The following is a 20,228-nucleotide window of genomic DNA, read 5'->3' on the forward strand; positions in this document are numbered from 1 at the left end:
TTCCTCAGCTCTCGTGCCCTAAAGCCCCTACTCTACTTGCGCTATATTGATGACATCTTCATCATCTGGACCCATGGAAAAGAAGCCCTTGAGGAATTCCACCATGATTTCAACAACTTCCATCCCACCATCAACCTCAGCCTGGTCCAGTCCACACAAGAGATCCACTTCCTGGACACTACAGTGCTAATAAACAATGGTCACATAAACACCACCCTATACCGGAAACCTACTGACCGCTATTCTACCTGTGTGCCTCCAGCTTTCACCCTGACCACACCACACGATCCATCGTCTACAGCCTAGCTCTGCGATACAACCGCATTTGCTCCAACCCCTCAGACAGAGACAAACACCTACAAGATCTCTGTCAAGCTTTCTTACAACTACAATACCCACCTGCGAAAGTGAAGAAACAGATTGATAGAGCCAGAAGAGTTCCCAGAAGTCACCTACTACAGGACAGGCCTAACAAAGAAAATAACAGAACGCCACTAGCCGTCACCTTCAGCCCCCAACTAAAACCCCTCCAACGCATTATTAAGGATCTACAGCCTATCCTGAAGGATGACCCAACACTCACAAATCTTGGGAGACAGGCCAGTCCTTGCCTACAGACAGCCCCCCAACCTGAAGCAAATACTCACCAACAACCACATACCACACAACAGAACCACTAACCCAGGAACCTATCCTTGCAACAAAGCCCGTTGCCAACTGTGCCCAAATATCTATTCAGGGGACACCATCACAGGGCCTAATAACATCAGCCACACTATCAGAGGCTCGTTCACCTGCACATCTACCAATGTGATATATGCCATCATGTGCCAGCAATGCCCCTCTGCCATGTACATTGGTCAAACTGGACAGTCTCTACGTAAAAGAATAAATGGACACAAATCAGATGTCAAGAATTATAACATTCATAAACCAGTCGGAGAACACTTCAATCTCTCTGGTCACGCAATCACAGACATGAAGGTCGCTATCTTAAAACAAAAAAACTTCAAATCCAGACTCTAGCGAGAAACTGCTGAATTGGAATTCATTTGCAAATTGGATACTATTAATTTAGGCTTAAATAGAGATGGGGAGTGGCTAAGTCATTATGCAAGGTAGCCTATTTCCCCTTGTTTTTTCCTACCCCCCCCCAACGTTCTGGTTAAACTTGGATTTAAACTTGGAGAGTGGTCAGTTTGGATGAGCTATTGCCAGCAGGAGAGTGAGTTTGTGTGTGTGTCTGTGTCCCTGGGAAAAAGAAAAAGGGGGGGGGGGGGTGAGAGAGCCTGGATTTGTGCTGGAAATGGCTCACCTTGATTACCATGCACATTGTAGGGAGAGTGGTCACTTTGGATGAGCTGTTACCCGCAGGAGAGTGAGTTTGTGTGTGTGGTTTTTGGAGGGGGGTGAGGGGGTGAGAGAACCTGGATTTGTGCAGGAAATAGCCCACCTTGATTATCATACACACTGTGAAGAGAGTTGTCACTTTGGATGGGCTATTACCAGCAGGAGAGTGAGTTTGTGGGGGGGGGGGGGGGGGTGGAGGGTGAGAAAACCTGGATTTGTGCTGGAAATGGCCCACCTGATGATCACTTTAGATAAGCTATTACCAGCAGGACAGTGGGGTGGGAGGAGGTATTGTTTCATGATCTCTGTGTGTATATAATGTCGTCTGCAGTTTCCACGGTATGCATCCGATGAAGTGAGCTGTAGCTCACGAAAGCTCATGCTCAAATAAATTGGTTAGTCTCTAAGGTGCCACAAGTACTCCTTTTCTTTTTGCGAATACAGACTAACACGGCTGTTACTCTGAAACCTTTCAGGATTCTAACTCTTACCTTCCTGTCTGTATGCGTTGGTGTGTGCTTTTCCCCTTGTGACTCCAGGTTTAACTTGTTTGTCTTTCTTTGCATTTTGTTGTTTGGTTGGGATATTTTACAGATACATTGTTTATGTTTGTCCATGAATGGAGTATACTAAAGTAAATATCGACTTATCAGTTTTAAATCTGTGTATAGTATCATCAGTCAAATAGCTACGTAAAAGGACTTACAGTCCAGATACACCCCCAGCCCTGACCCCTAAACCCCCCCTACACACACTCCAGCCCTCTGCCCTGACTCCTGCACCCCCCTACACACACCCCAGCCCTGACTCCAGCACCCCCCCACACCCTATGCCCTGACTCCTGCACCCTTCTCACACACCTCCAGCCCCCTGCCCTGACTCCTGCACCCCCCCCCCCTTGCCAAACCATGGGCCAAGACTAAATAAAAATGCTATCTGTGTGCAGTCTGTGCAGCTGCAGTTTATGGGACACTGTCAGATCAAATTTTACCCAACATTTGGTTTTATTTTTAAAAAAAATTACTAGAAATGCTTCCATCAAATTGAACAAACAATTCAATACAAACAAGCTTTACGGAATAAATTGTCATTCTCCTCTGCAGCGTTTGCAGCCTGAACAATGCAGCACTGTGCTAGTTTGTGAGAACCGAATATCGAAGTTGACCATGCTGGGTGAAATGCGGTTTGTAGCAGGAACAAAATTAGAACTTTAAAATGTTAACTTTTAATAAACGTAATTATTTGTACCATAGGAAGGGAAATATTTTTCTCAGGACTATTCTGTCATCACTGCTGCTGTCAGGCAAACAAGGAATAAACAAAAAGTCATGTTAGTTCAAGGTCCATTAGAAATAATCAGTCAGATCCTAACCCCTGGCTTCCACCGCCTTTGCACTAGGTGGGCTGATCAGGGGAGGAGAGTAGAAAGGTGGTGTAGAGCTACTTCCTACTCCAAACCTGCTCCAGAATCCTGTGCCTTGCTTTTTGAAAGGCCAGGTCTCGCCTAGCATTTTGGACACAAGGGAATGATTTGCTCCTTTTCCCATTGAAGTCCATGGACTTTATTGAGAGTAGGATCAGGCTAAGAAAGGCAGAACTAGAGACCACTGGTAGCTGGGAGATGAGTTGGGATTGAGGTCTGTGGAACTTTTATTCAGAAAAAGTAGCATTTGGGCATCTATATGATTTCAGAATTTTCCTCCACTGAATACTGTTTTTATGGAATACGATAATCCTTAATAGTCCACAAGGTGGAGCTACTTCTCTTCCTACATAGTAGAAAGTACAATACATAATTGAGTCGACTTTCTCTTGTGAAGGCAGCTTGTGTATAGGTGTCTCATCCCATACTGATATCTACAGTTGTTAACTTATATGTATCACTGTCCAAATGTTACCCACCTACAGCACAATGTCATGCGCACAGTTTCACACTGCCTTCGTTTCTTTTGATAAAACATTTTCTTCCTGTACTTCGCAAGTTTGATTTGTAGCTTAACTTTTTAGTCCCTTTTAAGTCCATGAACAAATTTCAATCTGTTTTTCACAGTATATGCTCATCTGCTTTGCATAAATGTGTGTTGTGTTTTTGTTTTTAATCACTGCAAGGTACAGCACATTTTAAACTATTTATGCCTGTGGCGATAGGTATGTGTGTCTTTGCAGCCGTGGTCAGTGTGGAAATGCAGACGTTGTTGTTCTGAAACTTGTTGCAGGGTCATTCCAGAATCTCCCCGGTGGCTGATCTCTCAAGGAAGGTTACAAGAGGCAGAAATCATCATCCGAAAGGCTGCAAAAACAAATGGTATTACAGCCCCAGATGTAATATTTAATCCTATGGAGGTAAACTTTCATGTGTATTAAAACTGTCTACCTGATCCTCCCTATAACGTCCTAGGCACTTTCCAAACAGATGTTCACCCCATATCCTTCCTCTTCGTAAATCTTCTGAACCTCCTGTGACTTCCATTCCAGGACCACTCCAGCCAGAAAGAAAACACATCTCTGTGTTCTGCATTGTACCTGTTTGTGCCTTTTTGATTGTAGTCTCTGTAGGGCAGGCTCTTTAATTTGCTTCACAGTTTACTTGTTACTCTGTGGCTTGTACATACCCTGCACTAAGTAGACTATCTGAAATGCTGTCTTATCCTCTGTAATGCAGTAAATCTTCTCCCCCTCATGAGAATGGACTCTGCTTCTTTATATGAGACAGCTGACACATGCCTGTGAATTCTCACTTCTCAGAGTGCTGGAGCCTGGCCATATGGTGGGGAGATTCCTGAGATATCATATAAGATGGACTTCGCTTTCAAATTTCCTCCAGCCATTGATTTTTGAATGTAAAGATGGTTGTCCCAGATACAGATGTAAAGGCCCCCTCCAATGGTGAAACAGAATAAGAGAGCAGATAGCAAACAGGCAAAAACCTGGCCTTAAACTAAAGGGATGAATGAAAACCCATGGATCCCTACATGCTATTTAGGACCATTCCTAGAGAAAGAGAGCCCTACTCAAATTATTTGAGGACTTCCCCTCAAAACTAAAGTCTAACTATTTGTTTTAGTATTATACAGCTCTTATGTGGTCAGGGCTCTATCTTCCCTGAATAGGACCAAACCCAAAAGTCTGCCAATGTCACTGGGGGCTGGTGCTGAATGTTAAAGGGAGAGACTGTAACTCCTCAGATTGTAAGCACTTCATTGCAGGGATTGGGTCTACCTCTGTGCTTGTATAGTGTCCAGTCCAGCACAGTCCTGATCCTGGTCAGGACCTCTGGGTATTACTGTAATATAAATATATCCAAGCTCAGCATTACTCTCAAAACCCTTTAGGGCGGAGTCGTCATTATGCACTGCTTTCCTCTTTCTTCTTCCCTCAGCCCCACCAATATTCTCCCCCCACTCCTGGAAGTTTTCTTTCTGTCTGAGCTGGGCTAAAACAATGTAGGATTTGAGGTGGGAAAAATGTGTTAATATCCAAACTTGTCTCACTTTTGGAGGTCCCACGAGCCCATTTGGGTGCCACTGATTCTGGAGGATGAGGGACTCCTGGACTCTGTTCGGTTAAGGAGCAGTAGGGTTTCAGATTAGAGAGTTACATTCAAAGCATCATTTCTATCTCCTAGCAAATGACCGGCCTTCTCAGCCACTCCCATACCTTCCTTCTGGGACCTGCCCCATTGAGGATTTCATTGTCTGTGTATCCAGCTACTAATGGGCAGAGCCTCTTCTCACAGATAGCAACTGTTAGAACTTACACTATGTTCCTGTTTTTAAGTTTCCTGTTTGTTGATTTCTTGGCAGCTAATGGTGACACAACTGTATAGTTCTTAATAAAGATCATATGATTTACAAGAAAGGGTGGAGAGCTGCACTGCTGCAAGCAGTTGACACGTGACATATATGTCTTTAGGGGGCAGCACATTTTCAGGAAAACAAAAGCTCTAGTTCTTAATGCTACTAAAAATGTCAGGCTTTTTTTAACGGACTATGATTTATAAAAACAACAAAAGGACCCTGCGAGGTGATGAGCTCCACAGCTTGGGCTGCAGCCGAAGCCCAAATGTCTCCACCACAATTAAACAGCCTCTTAGCCCGAACCCCATGAGCCTGAGTCAGCTGTGACGGGCCAGCTGCAGGTGTCTGATTGCTATGTAGACGTACCCTCAGAAATAGTGTACATTCACCCACAGTAGCTTTATCAGCCTTATTGAAAAGCTGCACTCACACTAGATCAGATACAATTTACAGCACATTGGTGAGGGTTTTTTGGTGTTGAGGGGTGAAGTTTAGGGCTGTTGTTCAGATTAGTAATTCTTATTCATGCAAGTAGTTTCTTTGATTTCAGTGGGACACATTCTGTGTACAAGGATTCCTCACATTGGAGGCAGTTCTGCCACTATTTTTCATGTAGAAAGTACTTTACTCCACTATTTTTCCCGTTGAAGTCAATGAAACTTCTTTCGCAGTAAGGTAATATTCTGCGAGTAAGGGTGGCAGATTCAGGCCCAGTAAGATTGCAGGATTAGGCACTATGTAACTTTTGACAGTTTATTAGGGTCAGAAGCTCCAATGCAGTTGGCTTATAGGGACTTGATTTGGTATTAAGTATTTTATACATTCTTACATTGAGAACTAGGGAATGCGGTGTGTGTAGCTACTGTTACAACAGCCTCAAAGATAACACATTCCTTCCATTCTCTGCATGTGCAAACCTCACATTTATTTACATGCATTTCTATGCTTCAGCTGCAATTTAATCTCAGAATGACCTAGCTGAAAAGGATGTGGACAAACCAGGCATTTCCTCTATCTCCAGGAACCAGCTTGTTGTAAAAACAAGAAATGTAGAACTGAGGCTGATCAGGAAATTGGTGTGGTGTATCACAATATAGGGTTGATCAGATGATAAAACCAGTGGTTGGATTGTCCAACATACCTCTTGAGTGTTGATTTGTACGGATTAAAGTAGTGAATGTTGTACCCCTAAAGTAACCTAATGCTCTAGGAGAAAATGCTTCTAAACAAAAACTTCTGAAATTTACAGTAGCAGAGTATGCTATAACATCATCTGTCTAGTGCAAGTTAAAACTAGTGTTTGAAAGGTACTATTGAAGTGCCAAATATTGTTTAGTATTATTACTAACATGGTTAGGGGGTTCAAAGAACCAACATAAATTCTATCTTTAGAATTTGCTGTCCTCGGCCATTTTGAATTTAACTTGAGAGGAGAAAGGAACCTCCTACACAATTGTTTTTGCTTGCCTTCACTCAGTGTTAATCTCCACATATAGCAGTTTATGGAATGAAGCTAACGTGCAAAAAGCTCTTCTTATTGCAGTTGTAGAAATGGAAGTTTTCACCTTAACATAAATTGCCAGGGTGGATAACTATCATGATTAAAAATTCAATCAGATTGTTTCTGTGTTGATAGTTCTTTACTTCTCATTTCATAGTCGTGAATTGCTAAAGTGGATACTTGAACTTATTCCCTTATTTGGTTTCCTAAAAAAAAGACCAGTCCAGCATTATTGTTACTTTGAGAACCACACAAACTCGGACATGAAATTGTGAAGTAAATACCTTGTGCTATATTTCCAACCAACACCATCTTCTGATGTATCAAACGCCCGCAAGTCAAGGATGCTGAAATGCTTCGACCAGGCTATTAAGCTCCATCAGGGTTTGCAGTTTGAAGTCAGTGGGACTTATGCTCCTAAGTCACTTACATGCTTTGGAAAATCCTTCCCTTAGATATTTAAATATAGGTTTAGGAGTCTAAAGTTAGTCAGAAAAAATTAGTTCACAAATAACTTTTCTTTGTTAACACTGAAGCAATTTTGTTTTGAAGTGACAAAATTTGTAGCCAATAAAAGTAGTTTTGAGTAGAAATAGAATTTTACCCTCTGATACTGCAAACACTTGTGCAGATGTTTAACTGTAGTCACGTGAGAAATTCCATTGAAATCAAGGGACCATTAATGTAACTAAAGTTACATACCTGCTTAAGTGTTTGCAGGATCAGAGCCTTAACTTTCAATATTTTGACTCTTGCTAATAGCAGTTTTGTTAAGAGACCCTACCAGTAATGACATTTTAAGAAAGCATTTTATAAATTAATTATAAATTTTAATTTAAAGTTGTAATAGCACAAATTTTCAAATTAGTTTTACAAAGCCTGAACAAGATTTAAATCAATGATTTTTTAAAAATCCTATGATTTAAATAAAGGGATTTAAATCATGTAAAAGACTACCACTTCTCTTAGTAGTTTGTTCCAATGGTTAATTATCCTCACTGTTAAAAATTTGTGCCTTTATTTATAATCACCCTGATTTAAATTTCTCTGCCTGTAAGGTGTCCTAAAGCCTCTCAAGATGTTTACTGCAGTCCATATTGCTCATTCAGAATAAACGTTTTGCAATACAGAATTGGCTGTATTGACAATGTGTCCATGTATTTTTCCCCTAGCTACAGGAAATGACTTCCCAGAAGCAGCAGAGGCACACCATTTTGGACCTAGTGAGGACCCAAAATATCCGATTTGTCACTATTTTGTCAGTGATTCTTTGGTAAGCAAAAGTATGCTCCTAGAACGCACGAATACAAAGGCCGCTGAATGATAAGCACCTGCTGTTAGAAACTGCTGTGAAAAAAAAAAAATTAAGAAAAAAGGAGGCACAGACAAAGTTATTAGCATAAAGTTCAAAGGCCAGTAAACTTCTTGCTAATGCTACAAGATTCAGATTAAACAGGTTGGTTTTTCATTTAAGGTTTACAAGAAGTGTCTTTTTTCAGTAACTAATAAAAAAAGACTTGTGAGAAGAGCAAATATTGACCAGTGTCGAATATTGACCTGTGTGTTCTCACTGCTCTTGAACTTCTTGCAGGGATGTCTGCTGCCATTGTAAAAAGTGCATGGCCCACTCTGCCCTCCAACTTCACTTCCAGCAGCCACCATAGAGTATCTCTTAATAACTTGGAAAAACTAGCTGGCATCTCCTGCCCTATAAATAATGTGTTCTGTATGTTTCGGGTATTAGTACTAGGAATAGTATAGTATAGGGTAGCTGCAAATAAAGGGGTGCATAACCCACCACACATCTCAAACTATATGAGATGAGTCTGTTGCCTCTGAACAAGTGAGAGCCCCCTAATCAAATCCCTTTGCCAGGCTCTAGGAGGTAGGGTGGAAGTCTGAGGCCTGGTCATCACATAGTGTGTAAATCCCCCTACAAGAATGTTCTTTGAGCATCCATATCTGAGCATTAAGCTTTTCCAACATGACAGCCTAATGCAAACTGCATTGGCAGAGGGTGGCCGGTCTAGATTTGATGATGCCTTGAGCTCAGTAATAATTTTTGAAAGCACAGATTCGAATATATGGCAGAACAGCTGGGAATTCAGGATTCAAAGGGATAATTTGTGATAAGAACCATTCTTCTATCTCATTAAATTCTGCCAAACAATTATTGTTTGTAAATCATAGCTTAGGTTGCCAGGTCACACCAGAAAATCTGCATGGCTGTAGTGACTTAAATATTTCCTTCATCATGAGGCTTTTCCTGGTACCTTACAGATGGCACGTTTACATCTCCACAGGTGCACTGATAGCTTCTTATTTTGTTTTAAGCAATTGAACCATGAGCATTTTTTTGCTGTGCACGAACCCAGCAAGAAACAGATTGTCTTTTGGATCGCAAACTCGTTGGTTATTTATTACGTGTGCAGTTAGCATTATAGGGCTTGACCTCCTTGAGGCTCTAGGCCAGGGATCGGCAACCTTTGGCACACGGCCAATCAGGGAAATCTGCTGGCGGGCCGGGACGGTTTGTTTCAGCCGATCGCAGCTCCCACTGGCTGCGGTTCGCTGTTCCAGGCCAGTAGGGGCTGCGGGAAGTGGCTTGGGCCAAGGGATGTGTTAGCTGCTGCTTCCCATTGCCCCCATTGGCCTGCAATGGCGAACTGCGCCCAGTGGGAGCTGTGATTGGCCGAACCTGCAGACAGTGCAGATAAACAAACCGTCCCGGCCCGCCAGCGGATTTTCCTGATGGGCCGCGCTCCAAAGGTTGCCAATCCCTGCTCTAGGTCTCGATAAATAATAATGATAAAGGTGAGAGCTCTGTGCCTACGTGATTCATTCAGAGATTTCCCAGTACAATAGCTGTGACCTCCTCATTTCTTTAATGGATGTCTCTTGTTGGTGAAATGTAACCTTCCCTGGTCAATGTGTCTCAAGATATTCTAGTTCCCTAGTTCTTTACATGCTCTCTTGTTGCAGAGCCGCAGTGAAGTCCCAGTTTTCTTTTTCGGAGTACAGTTCTCTCAGCACAGAGCTCCCTCTCCCATTCCTTGTCTCTAGCTAATAATATCTACTGTAGGCCTCATTTTAATTTTGGAAACAGATTGAGTTCAGTTGTCTAGATTGTTACCTTTCATACTAAGACTGCTATTATTTATTAGTAGTAGTATGATTATTGTAATCACTCTATATGGGTGCACTGCTGCCCTTTACTTGGTGCAATTGGAAATGTTCAGCTGTATGTTAGAAACTCTCTGCCAGCAACAATCAGAAGTTCTTCAGACAATGTAGCAGGGATCCAGTCTAAAAGTGACAAATGCATGAATCATTTTTGCTAGATCTGTATTGGAGAGAAATTGACATGGGCATCTCGTCAGTCGAAGGTAGCGGAAGCCATGTGTGGCCACTGTTGCTACAGGGGCAATAGTGAGGGTCCAGTAGATTGTGCTTACATGGACTCATGCATCAGCAGGGCTAACAAACGTCTCTGGAATCATCTAGTCAGATTGGATTCATTTTTAAACTCAATGGGAGTTTTTTGTTTTTGTTTTTGTTTTAAAGTTGCTTTAAATTCAGGAAAAAATGGAAAGATCAATTCAGTATCTAGAAGGCCTTGTCTGAGTCTGTTACACCACTGTGTACAGCAATAAATCTACCTGATACTAGCTTCAAAGCTAAGAAAGCCTGGTAGGCACTGACATTCCCTACATAGACAAATCAATTTTAATATTTTGCAGAGTAATTATGTGAGAGGCACTTGGCAGTCTGTGACCGTAGGAGGCTGAGGGAGAGCAGGAACAAGTCTGTCTGTCTGTCTGATTCTTTCCTATTTTGTGCCTTTCAGGATGATAATCTCTGTAGGCTATTTTGGCCTCTCACTTGACACTCCTAACCTGCATGGTGATGCCTATGTAAACTGCTTCCTCTCAGCGGTTATCGAAATTCCAGCCTATATTATTGCCTGGCTGCTTCTCCGAAATCTCCCCCGACGGTATTCGATGGCTGCTGCATTATTCTTGGGAGGCTGCGTCCTTCTCTTCATTCAGCTGATCCCTCCATGTATGAACTTTTTAGCTGATATCAACCAGATTTTTTTAATGGGTAAATTCCAGTGCCTAGCACTGGACAGCTATGTGAAGTATTGTGGAGGAGAAGAATCTTTCTCCAGAGCTGTAGACCAAAAGCAGATTCTCCTTACCCATCCTTGCCCTTTCCCTCCACATCTGCTTGCTGCTGCACAGGGAGCTCATGTGACACAAGGGGTATGTCTACACTAGAGCTGCAAGTGTAGTTTCCAGCTCGGGTAGACTTACCTGGGCTAGCTCTGATCGAGCTAGCATGCTAAAAATAGAAGCACAGCTGTGGTAGCACAAGCAATGGGGCAGCCTAGAGGGATGGTATGATCATGTCTGAAACCCTAGGTACATACTCGAGGTAACTAGCTCCTCCTCCCACCCATGTTGCCATGGTTCCTCTTCTACTTTTAGCACACTAGCTCAATCAGAGCTAGCACAGGTATGTCTTCCTGGGGTGGAAATTACACCTTCAACTCTAATGTAGACATACCCAGTGTCAGACACATTCCTAAGCCTTTTCTTTCTCTAAAGTAAAGATAGTTTGTTCTCTATGGTCTGTTAAGATTCAGACTCTAGTCTGGTTTTGCCCTAATTTACACCCTGGTGTCCCAATAAATTCGTGGTGTGGGACAAGGTTTAGACCAAATGGAGTAGTCAATTGGGTGGCATGGATGGTACCAGGACCTGGCATAATCCTGCAGAACTTGTCTCCAGAAGAACCAATTGTCAATAATGTTTTTCCTACTTCGGTCTCATTAAGAACTTGAATTTCGGGAGAGCTATTATGTAGCCTTTGTGATAAATAACAATACTAAAAGTAAGCAAGTGTAGATACTTTTTTTAAAAAAGTGAATGTTTGCTAATTAAAAAATATTTGAAGGAAGGTATCTCATACTTAGAATCTGACCATTAAGTAGCCTTCTGCTAGGTACACTAGAGATTATCATACTGATCTGTTGATGGCTTTGACCATGTGCTTAGGGCTTGGTGTATAAGCATGTTATTGCAAATCAAAGAATAAATAAATGAAAGGGAGAACTGTCTTGCTTATTCTCCAAGAGTGACAGTGGGTTATATTATTTGCTACTCCTGATCTTTAAATCACCTGTACATTGGTATGTGTTTTATTACACAGCTAATCCTACTAGCTAGGGTGAACCAGGATCTTAGAAATACATTGCCAATGTGTTTCTCCTTAAGCTGTCTCTCTGTTCTCAAACTTTATAGGTGACAGGACTGGATGACCTTAGGAGGAAGATTGTTTTATTAAGAGTCTTTATGTTAAAATGAATCAACCAAAAAACCCCAACACTGGAATTAAGTTGACAAGAAGCAAAAAATAAAAATGGGGTTAATAGATGCAGTGACTTGTTACAGTTTATTGATGTTCTGATTGGATCTCCCTTTCAGACCTTCATGTCCTGTCCATTATCTTGGTGATGCTGGGTAAATTTGGGATCACATCTTCCTTTTCAATGGTTTATGTTTACACTGCTGAGCTGTACCCAACAGTCGTGAGGAATATGGGAGTTGGAGCTAGTTCCATGGCCTCCAGATTGGGAAGCATCCTCTCACCTTATTTTGTTTACCTCGGTAAGATACCAGCTATTGTGTCTCCTGCTAGTATTGAAAACAAAATCGAACAAATGCAAGGGTAGGCTGATTTCTGTAACTGTGAACCAGTGCTTCAGTTAACCCGTGTTATGTCTGTATAGTCATGCTCTCGTCTTGCCTTGTAAAGTCCAGGCTTTGCCCTATATTTGTCACAGATTAGTCAACAAATATCCTATAACAGAATCACAGCTGCTTCTACTCTTCTCAGTGAGTAACCTTAGCTCACAGAAGGCATTTAGAAATTCTAACATTGCTCAATACTTTGTGGTTTGGAAACACAGAACTCAAAGAAATTATACCCATATAATAGGATCTGTATTTCGCCATTAGTTTCCTAAAGAACATTTGGCCTCAAAAAATCACTGAACAATGATCCTGACAGAGTATCTGTGTTTTAGAGTATCTCTTTGTTAGGCTTCTGAGGTGACATCTTATCAGGATGAATGGGGCAGTTCACTCTTCTCTCTTAGCTTTTTTTTTTTTTCAGGCTGTCTGGAGACTCAGGGAAATGCCACTATGAACGAATTTTTACCATGTGAAACTTATCTTTGCAACCACGGGGACTAGTGACTTAACTTATTTTATAAAGTTTATATCTTGCAGCACAATGGTGCTACAATTTAGACAGCTGTATGTTTGCGTTATACACAGGACTCAAATATTAACCACTAGTTCATCATGGTGGTGATGTAAACCTGATATCAGCATGTCCTATGTTCTTTTAGGTGGCTATGACAGATTCCTACCTTACATCCTTATGGGAAGCCTGACTGTGCTGACGGGAGTCCTTACTCTGTTTCTCCCAGAAAGTTATGGCATGCCTCTCCCAGACACTATAGAGCAGATGCTGCTGGTTAAAGGGTAAGTGTTACCTTCTAATCTTCTCTCTCAAGAAAATTCTACCATCTCTGAGAAAAATATCTACATAAAATACAGTTCCCTCTTAGCTCTTTGGTCCCCAGCGGTCCTTTAGGGATGGTAAGCTAAAAAAAATTAAGATCTCAAATCAGCAATAGAATTGGCCAAATTGAATTCCACTGAGTTACAGCAGAGATGACTACCAGCAATATGCTGTGCCTACCATACATCATGCTGCTTGAAAGTTGTTCAGAAATTGGAGGGAGTTCTTAGAAGAACAAAAAGGAGTTGTAAGGATTAATGTACGAGAGACAACTGAACAAGCAAATTAAATGGAGCATGGGTAGGCATGTATAGTTTGTCTTTGATGGGTTTGCACAGGAGACATTAAAGGAAGAAGTTGGCCCTACTAATGGAATTTAATTGTGATTCTGTTGATGATTCATGAGCCTGAATAGAATCCAAGTCATTCTTTCAGAGTTGTGTGGCTCTGGGCGGCTCTGTGTGCATGAGTACACAGTGCCCACAGAAAATAAACGTGAAAAATGAGCTATTTTATGTAATCTTTTTAAGAGTATAACCACATTTAAGATATTTAACATAAACCTCCTTAACATGTAGCAAACATGGTAAAAATGTTGAATTGTTGTTTCATAGTATGAAAGTTCATCATCCAAATAATTTCTCCTGATACGAGTATGGGTAGAAAGTCCCCTGGGTATCAGTTGGAGGTGTTCAGCACTTTCAAATCCCATGGAATTGCAAGGTCATTGAGAGTTTTCAGCACTTCATTTTCTGATTTAGGAAGATGCTTAAGCATGTGAGTCATCCCACTGACGTCAGTGGGCTTTTAAAGTAAAGCACATGCTTAGGTACTTTGCCAAATCAAGGCCCATATGGACAAACTTACATTTAGGATTTTGGAGGGTACTGTTTTAATTAGAAATTGCACTATTCATTGTTTTTCCTTGTTTACAGACTCAAGTACAGACATACATCTAATAGCACAAGGGTTTCAAAGGACGAAGAAGAAAGCCCAGTGATTCTTAAAAGCACAGCTTTTTGATGACACTACACTGTATACTTCACGATGGACCGAAAAGTAAACTGACTTTTCTTTTAATTTTCCTTCCAGAAAGGGCTAGTAGCAACACTTTGTGTCCTGTAATTATAAACTTATTTATTAAATGAAACACTGTTTTCAATACGTTCTTTTTATATGAAAGTAGATACTGTATATCCCTTCATGAGATCTCCATCCACAGTTGTTTAATGTGTCAAAAACACAGAACTCTGTTGGATAAACACAGTTTATAATTTTAAGAATGACTGACACACTTGCTGTAGATCTCAATATCTGAAAGGTGCTTGTTACTGAGTGCTGATGGAGTGACTTCAGGCCTTAAGGAGCTTAAGATAACTCATGTTAACAAGAGTTAAAAATTGCCAGCTCTTTCCAAATTGTAAGAAAAAGTTGCCAGTGACACTGGATTTCTCGACATGCACAAACACACACATCTGCTCCCAGGCAGGGAGCTTGTTATAAAGTAACAAAGGTGGTGAAAATACCTGGCTTGGCAATTTTACATAAATCATACACAGGTGGCTTTGCACATGATTAATTCCTGAACAACTTCAGGGATGAAAAAAGAAAAACTTTGACAAATGAATTTGAAAATTTGACTTTATTTTAGCTGGAAATGTATTGAGAAGATTTTCTTGCACAAATCATTTGCAATATTGAAGCTTTGCTAGCAAAGTGATTCTGATTGTTTCAAATATCGTTTTAATATGACACAGGGTGAAGTTGTTTACATCTGATATTGGGGTGTGTCCTATTCCAGGTGCTTATTTATTTTTAAAACTATAAATAGGTTTCATCTGTGTTTCTTGTATCCTTTTAGGATACAGTATCCAAGCTAATCCTTCTAAGTCTTCTGTACAGTTTGATTGGGGGCAGTATGTCTATTTTCAAAACTTTCTATTTCCTCTTTTGTTCTTTTTTTGTCAGTTTCCTCACAATATGGAGGGCTAAATTCCACTCTCAGGCGTACCCTGTGCACCTACGTAGAATTGAATATGAGAGGGTTACATGGGTATAATTAAGATCAATATTTAGCCTCAAGTCCTGGCCATAAGCTCAACTAAGAGCCAAGAATGTCATTTTACATGTTCTGTTTTCTCACAAATATCATGAAATCGGTGAAATTTTTTTTAAAGAGCAAAACAAAGAAATCGTGTTGAAAATCTGCCAAGAGCCAATTCCTTTGATTACAGAAGCTGCCTTGGTAGCATTTGTGTTTCTTTCAGGAAAACTTCTGTTTCGTTCTCATTTGGACAATGCTGAAAGCACATTTCTTCACCCTGGGACAGGTTTAAGAAATGAATTTCATAAAGCATTCTGTGGTACTTTTTAATTTTTTTGGAGCGGTTTAATAAATAGAGTCTTACCTTTCAGTAATCAAAGCTGTTAGAGGCTTTTCTTTCTGGAAAAGCACCTCTTTACAAACGTTTAACATTTTACGACAGTGTTAAATTTAGCAGCAGCTAATTATCTTGATAGCCAGGGTGCCTTATTCTCTCCCTCCAGACCATGCTGTAGCAACAGGTTTGGTACAGTGCTTCCTGCCTTATAGAAGTATGTTTTAGACCCTTCCTCTCTTCCTCGCCCTTACTGTGTGCATGCACGTTGCATGTGCTGTGTGTGCGTGAGCTGACCCTGATCTGATTCTGTAGTTCTGCCTGCCCACACCTAAAGGTGTGAGATTGTATGTACCTTATCCCTATCCATTAAATCTCTTATCAGATGTGCCATTGATATGTCTTTAATCATCGGATGGAAGTAACTAGAAGTTGGCAAGTGTTACTGTATTTTGGGGTATAGAACTGACAAATTATGCTGTGTAAAAGGGAACTGCAAGTAACATGCAGGGCCCCTATTAACTTTTAAAGGGAGATTTGTTGTTTCATGCTCCACCCTTCTACATTTCCTTGCCCTGTTAGGGCCATTATGAGATCTGGAGTGAGATTTGCAAAATTGACTCAGGTCAACACCATACTCTACACTGGTCTCAAATCATACACCACTGCCTTATAAAATCCACTTGGCAGGGACTTGTCACTCTGTCAAGTCAAATCGGCGACTCTTTTGAGTTTGCTTTCGTTAACTCTGGTTACAGTGTTTTGGCTATATTTGCATTTTCCCCTCCTAAGAATTGCACTTTGCAACATTCCTACCAGAAGGGCACAAACAGTCTCTTAGAGCATATGTCTACACTTCGCACTGGGGTGTAATGCCCAACTCTGGGAGACATGCCTGCGTTAGCAGGCAATAGGCTAGCCTGCTAAAAATAGAGGGTAGCTGCAGCAGTGCCTGTGGCAGAAGGGGCTAATGGCACCAAACACATGGAATTACACCTCGAGGTCAAGTGCAGACATACCGACTTTGTGTCCTATGCATGAGAATCTGTTCAAAAATATAACTTAAAAGTCCACATGCTGTAAGACTTCAACAGATGCCTAATCTAAAACTGGAATTAACTCTTGGCCAAGGTCTGAATTTCCCTTAACACCCTTAACGTTTAGCTGTTACTTTCCTCCGCTGATTTATTCCATTATGTCACTTGACAATGAGATTTTCTTTCTTGAATTTTTAAATGTTCCAGTGTTTACTGAGCAATCTTAAGGACAATGGTTGAGCCAGCTGAACGGGGAATTTCTCAGTTGTGATGCAAGGCGGATATACCATGGCAATAACGAACAATTCTGATATCACAGCCTGTATTTTAATGCATATTAGTCTTCTAAAAATGGAAAATATAACACAAAATATCCTCTGTGCTTCTGCAGAGTGTATGGGTATTAATATATTAATCTGATTCCCATTTGACAGTTTACCCCATGCACTGTTTTCACAACTGGTTTTGTTAACGGGTGGCACTACCCACCTGGGTTATTTTTCTGTATGACTGAGTGGATTCTCTGATTTTGAAAAGAATGCACTAATTTTAGTAAAATAAAAACCAGCTCAGAATCTAACTGAAATATTCCTCCTGTGTTCTTTTGGGGAGGTATGTTAATAAGATCAATGTGCAGGTGAAGAGAGTCACAGATAAAATCTAGACTAGAGGAACACGATTCAGGTCATCACTTTCAAACAGTGACATCAGTAATGGCAATAGAGGGTAAGGTCTGGAGGTGTTTAGCACAGTTATAGATACTTGTAGAACATTTTGGTGGCACCATATTATATCTAAACTTTGGCAGAGTTACTCTGAGTGCTACATGTTCAGACCTTTGTAGCGTCAGGACATAAACTCAGTAATAGTCTTTAAAGATTCTGTTGGCCTGTCACTTCTTTTTCGTGTTTTGTAGGTTGGGGTGGCATTGGGGCCTTCTGATCTGAACACATTTTTTCAAACTCAGGTTTTTGGAAATGCTCCATTCTTTCTAAAAAAGCCAACACGTAAATTTAATCGAAGCCTTCCTCCTTCCATGAATCACCTTCCAAACTAGAAAGACCACTATGAAAGTAACATTAGAACAGGGTCCTTTAGCACCAGGTAGAGTTCCAAGGTGAGGTCATCAAGGTGTTTTGTGTAATTCCATCTGCTATTATGTAAAGGCTTTTTAAATTTTTACAAGTACATTAGTTAAAAGCAGATATACTGTACAGAACATAAATATGTGGCTATAAAGAAGGCTTTAACTGTGCTTCAATTAATAACTGAGGGCCCTGTTCTGTCACCCTTACCTTAGTCTGTGAGTAGTCCTATTGTTTTCCAAGGATTAAGGTACTACTCATTGGAAGGGTGGCAGAATCTACCCCTGAATGAGGGGTTGTGCTAAGATGGTAAATTCACTGTAATATTTACACCAGGGCAGCATGCAAAATGGATTCAGGCTGTCTTCAATCTATAAAAGCTGGAAAATTCAGAATGGCTCATGCATTCTTTTCCTCATCCGCTAGGAATCACTGCCTGTATGTACATAAGATTCCTTGCTGATAGAGAACCCCCATCATCGCTATGAGAGACATGGCGTAGTGGTCATGAGCACAGGGCTAGGATCCAGGAATGCCCAAGTTCTAATTCCAGCTCTGAGACTGACTCCCTTCATTGTTTTGGACAAGTCACTTTGGCCTTGGTACCTCAGTTTCCCAGTATCTCCAGTAAAATGAAGATACCACCTCTCAAGGGGGTTGGAATTAATGAATGTTTGTGAAGAGTTATGTAAATGCTCAGGATGATTCTCTGCCATTTCTGAGCACTAGTTAGAATGTTTGGCTTTACTTCTGAATCTGGCTGGTTATTGTTCTGTAGCATCTGCTGCCAGCTGATCTCAGAGCACTTGTGATGTGAGCTTCACCAGTGCTGGTACATCTCTCTCTCCGCCCCCCCCTTCACACCCCTAAATTACAGATTGGGAAAGAGAGGCACAAAGAGGAGGTGGCCAGGGCCCCACAGAAAGTCTGTTACAGAGCCAGGTTTAGAACCTGGGTTTTCTAGTCCCCAATCCTGTGCTTTCAGCCACAAACTCCTTCCTCGGTGCTATGTAAAACTGCACTTTCGAGAGGGCTTCCTTTTGAGTGTAGGGCACATTTAAAATTTACAGGTTTCAGAGTAACAGCCGTGTTAGTCTGTATTCGCAAAAAGAAAAGGAGTACTTGTGGCACCTTAGAGACTAACCAATTTATTTGAGCATGAGCTTTCGTGAGCTACAGCTCTCATGCTCAAATAAATTGGTTAGTCTCTAAGGTGCCACAAGTACTCCTTTTCTTTTTTTTAAAATTTACATTATTCTCCCAAGTGCATGGTGAGATGATCTTCTGTCGCTAGATTTTCATTTGTTCAGAGCATCCATAATAATACCACTGCCATGGTGCAGATGTCTTGGAACCTGCTTGCCATGGGTGCGGTAGACGCCTGGCTTGACACAACAGCTGTGCTCTTTATGTCCTGGTTCCAAGTGGCTCATCCATTATTATAAATTGCTCTTTGAGGCCCTAAGCCTGCAAGCACTTAAGCCCGTGAGTAGCTCCACTCACTGGAGTACTCCTATTGAACTCAGTGAGACTGCTCCTGTGAACAAAGTTGTCTGTGTTACGATTTGTAGGATTGGGCCCTAAACTTGTACAACTGGAAATTATTTGATCACAACGTGAAATCAGCTTAGATAGCATAGTGCCTTGCTTGCAAATGCATCTTGGGGCACTTTATTGTACCACTTATGCCCTGAGCCTTGTGTATATAGAAAGCCAAATATTTTCAAAATCAAAGAGTGGTTTCTTCTGTGAATGTAAATACTCTTTAAATATAATAAGGTTGATTTAAAATAGTTGATTCTTAAAGCATTTTCCTGTAAAAATTGTGATAAGATTATTTGTAATATTCTGAATAAAATCATTCTAAAGAGAATTCCAAATACGAAGTGTTGTCCTGGTGTTCTTTTATGCCTTCATGGTTTTTTACTTTATTCATTAACCAGATGAAATATGGACCGTCCAGTGCCGCCTCCTCCCTTTTTCAAACCTTCCAGGCCTTATCATGCTTCATCTCACATGGTATAGTGCCCTTTCTCGTGGATTTCAAGTCAAGTTTGCTCTAAGCAAATGTCACAAGTAGGTCTTCACCAAGGGGAGCATTGTCAGTTTCCACTGCCAAATGAGTGCAGGCTTGCAAAGAGGTGACTGGGATGCAAAGGAATTATGTAACCCGTGCCTGCTTGGTGGGTCCTCTGTCCTCCTCTAGTGGCACCTTAGACCATCTAGAGACTGAGTAGTTCGCTACAGCCTTAGCTAAGAGCCATGTGGCTTTTAGCTCATGCAATTGAGGCTCATACACTAAGCTTCAGAGGTCTCAAATTTGATCGCTCGCACCCACCCGCCAACAACTGGGGTCTGTCAGTGTTACAAGAGCAAGAAACTGAACTTTGCCAGGTAAATTCTGTACCAGCCGTTCCTCCACAGATGCTAATTAACCGAGGGTATGTCTACGCTTCGAGCCTGGGATATAATTCCCAAGTCAAGGA

At 41.2% G+C, this 20,228-nt stretch overlaps 1 protein-coding gene across 1 annotated transcript in view; it reads left to right on the plus strand.

Annotated features, from left to right (window-relative positions):
• Nucleotides 1–19,606, plus strand: part of LOC140915637 (organic cation/carnitine transporter 2-like) — a 45,497-nt gene extending 25,891 nt beyond the window's left edge. The window contains exons 5-10 of the mRNA XM_073355644.1: nucleotides 3,567–3,693; nucleotides 7,821–7,921; nucleotides 10,496–10,710; nucleotides 12,138–12,320; nucleotides 13,067–13,202; nucleotides 14,178–19,606. Of these exons, the coding sequence (XP_073211745.1) occupies nucleotides 3,567–3,693; nucleotides 7,821–7,921; nucleotides 10,496–10,710; nucleotides 12,138–12,320; nucleotides 13,067–13,202; nucleotides 14,178–14,265 (850 nt within the window). The 3' untranslated portion in view covers nucleotides 14,266–19,606. The remainder of the gene's footprint in view (nucleotides 1–3,566; nucleotides 3,694–7,820; nucleotides 7,922–10,495; nucleotides 10,711–12,137; nucleotides 12,321–13,066; nucleotides 13,203–14,177) is intronic.
• The last annotated feature ends 622 nt before the right edge of the window (nucleotides 19,607–20,228 follow it).

This window comes from Lepidochelys kempii, chromosome 8, assembly GCF_965140265.1.
Source record: "Lepidochelys kempii isolate rLepKem1 chromosome 8, rLepKem1.hap2, whole genome shotgun sequence".
NCBI classification, from domain to species: domain Eukaryota; kingdom Metazoa; phylum Chordata; order Testudines; family Cheloniidae; genus Lepidochelys; species Lepidochelys kempii.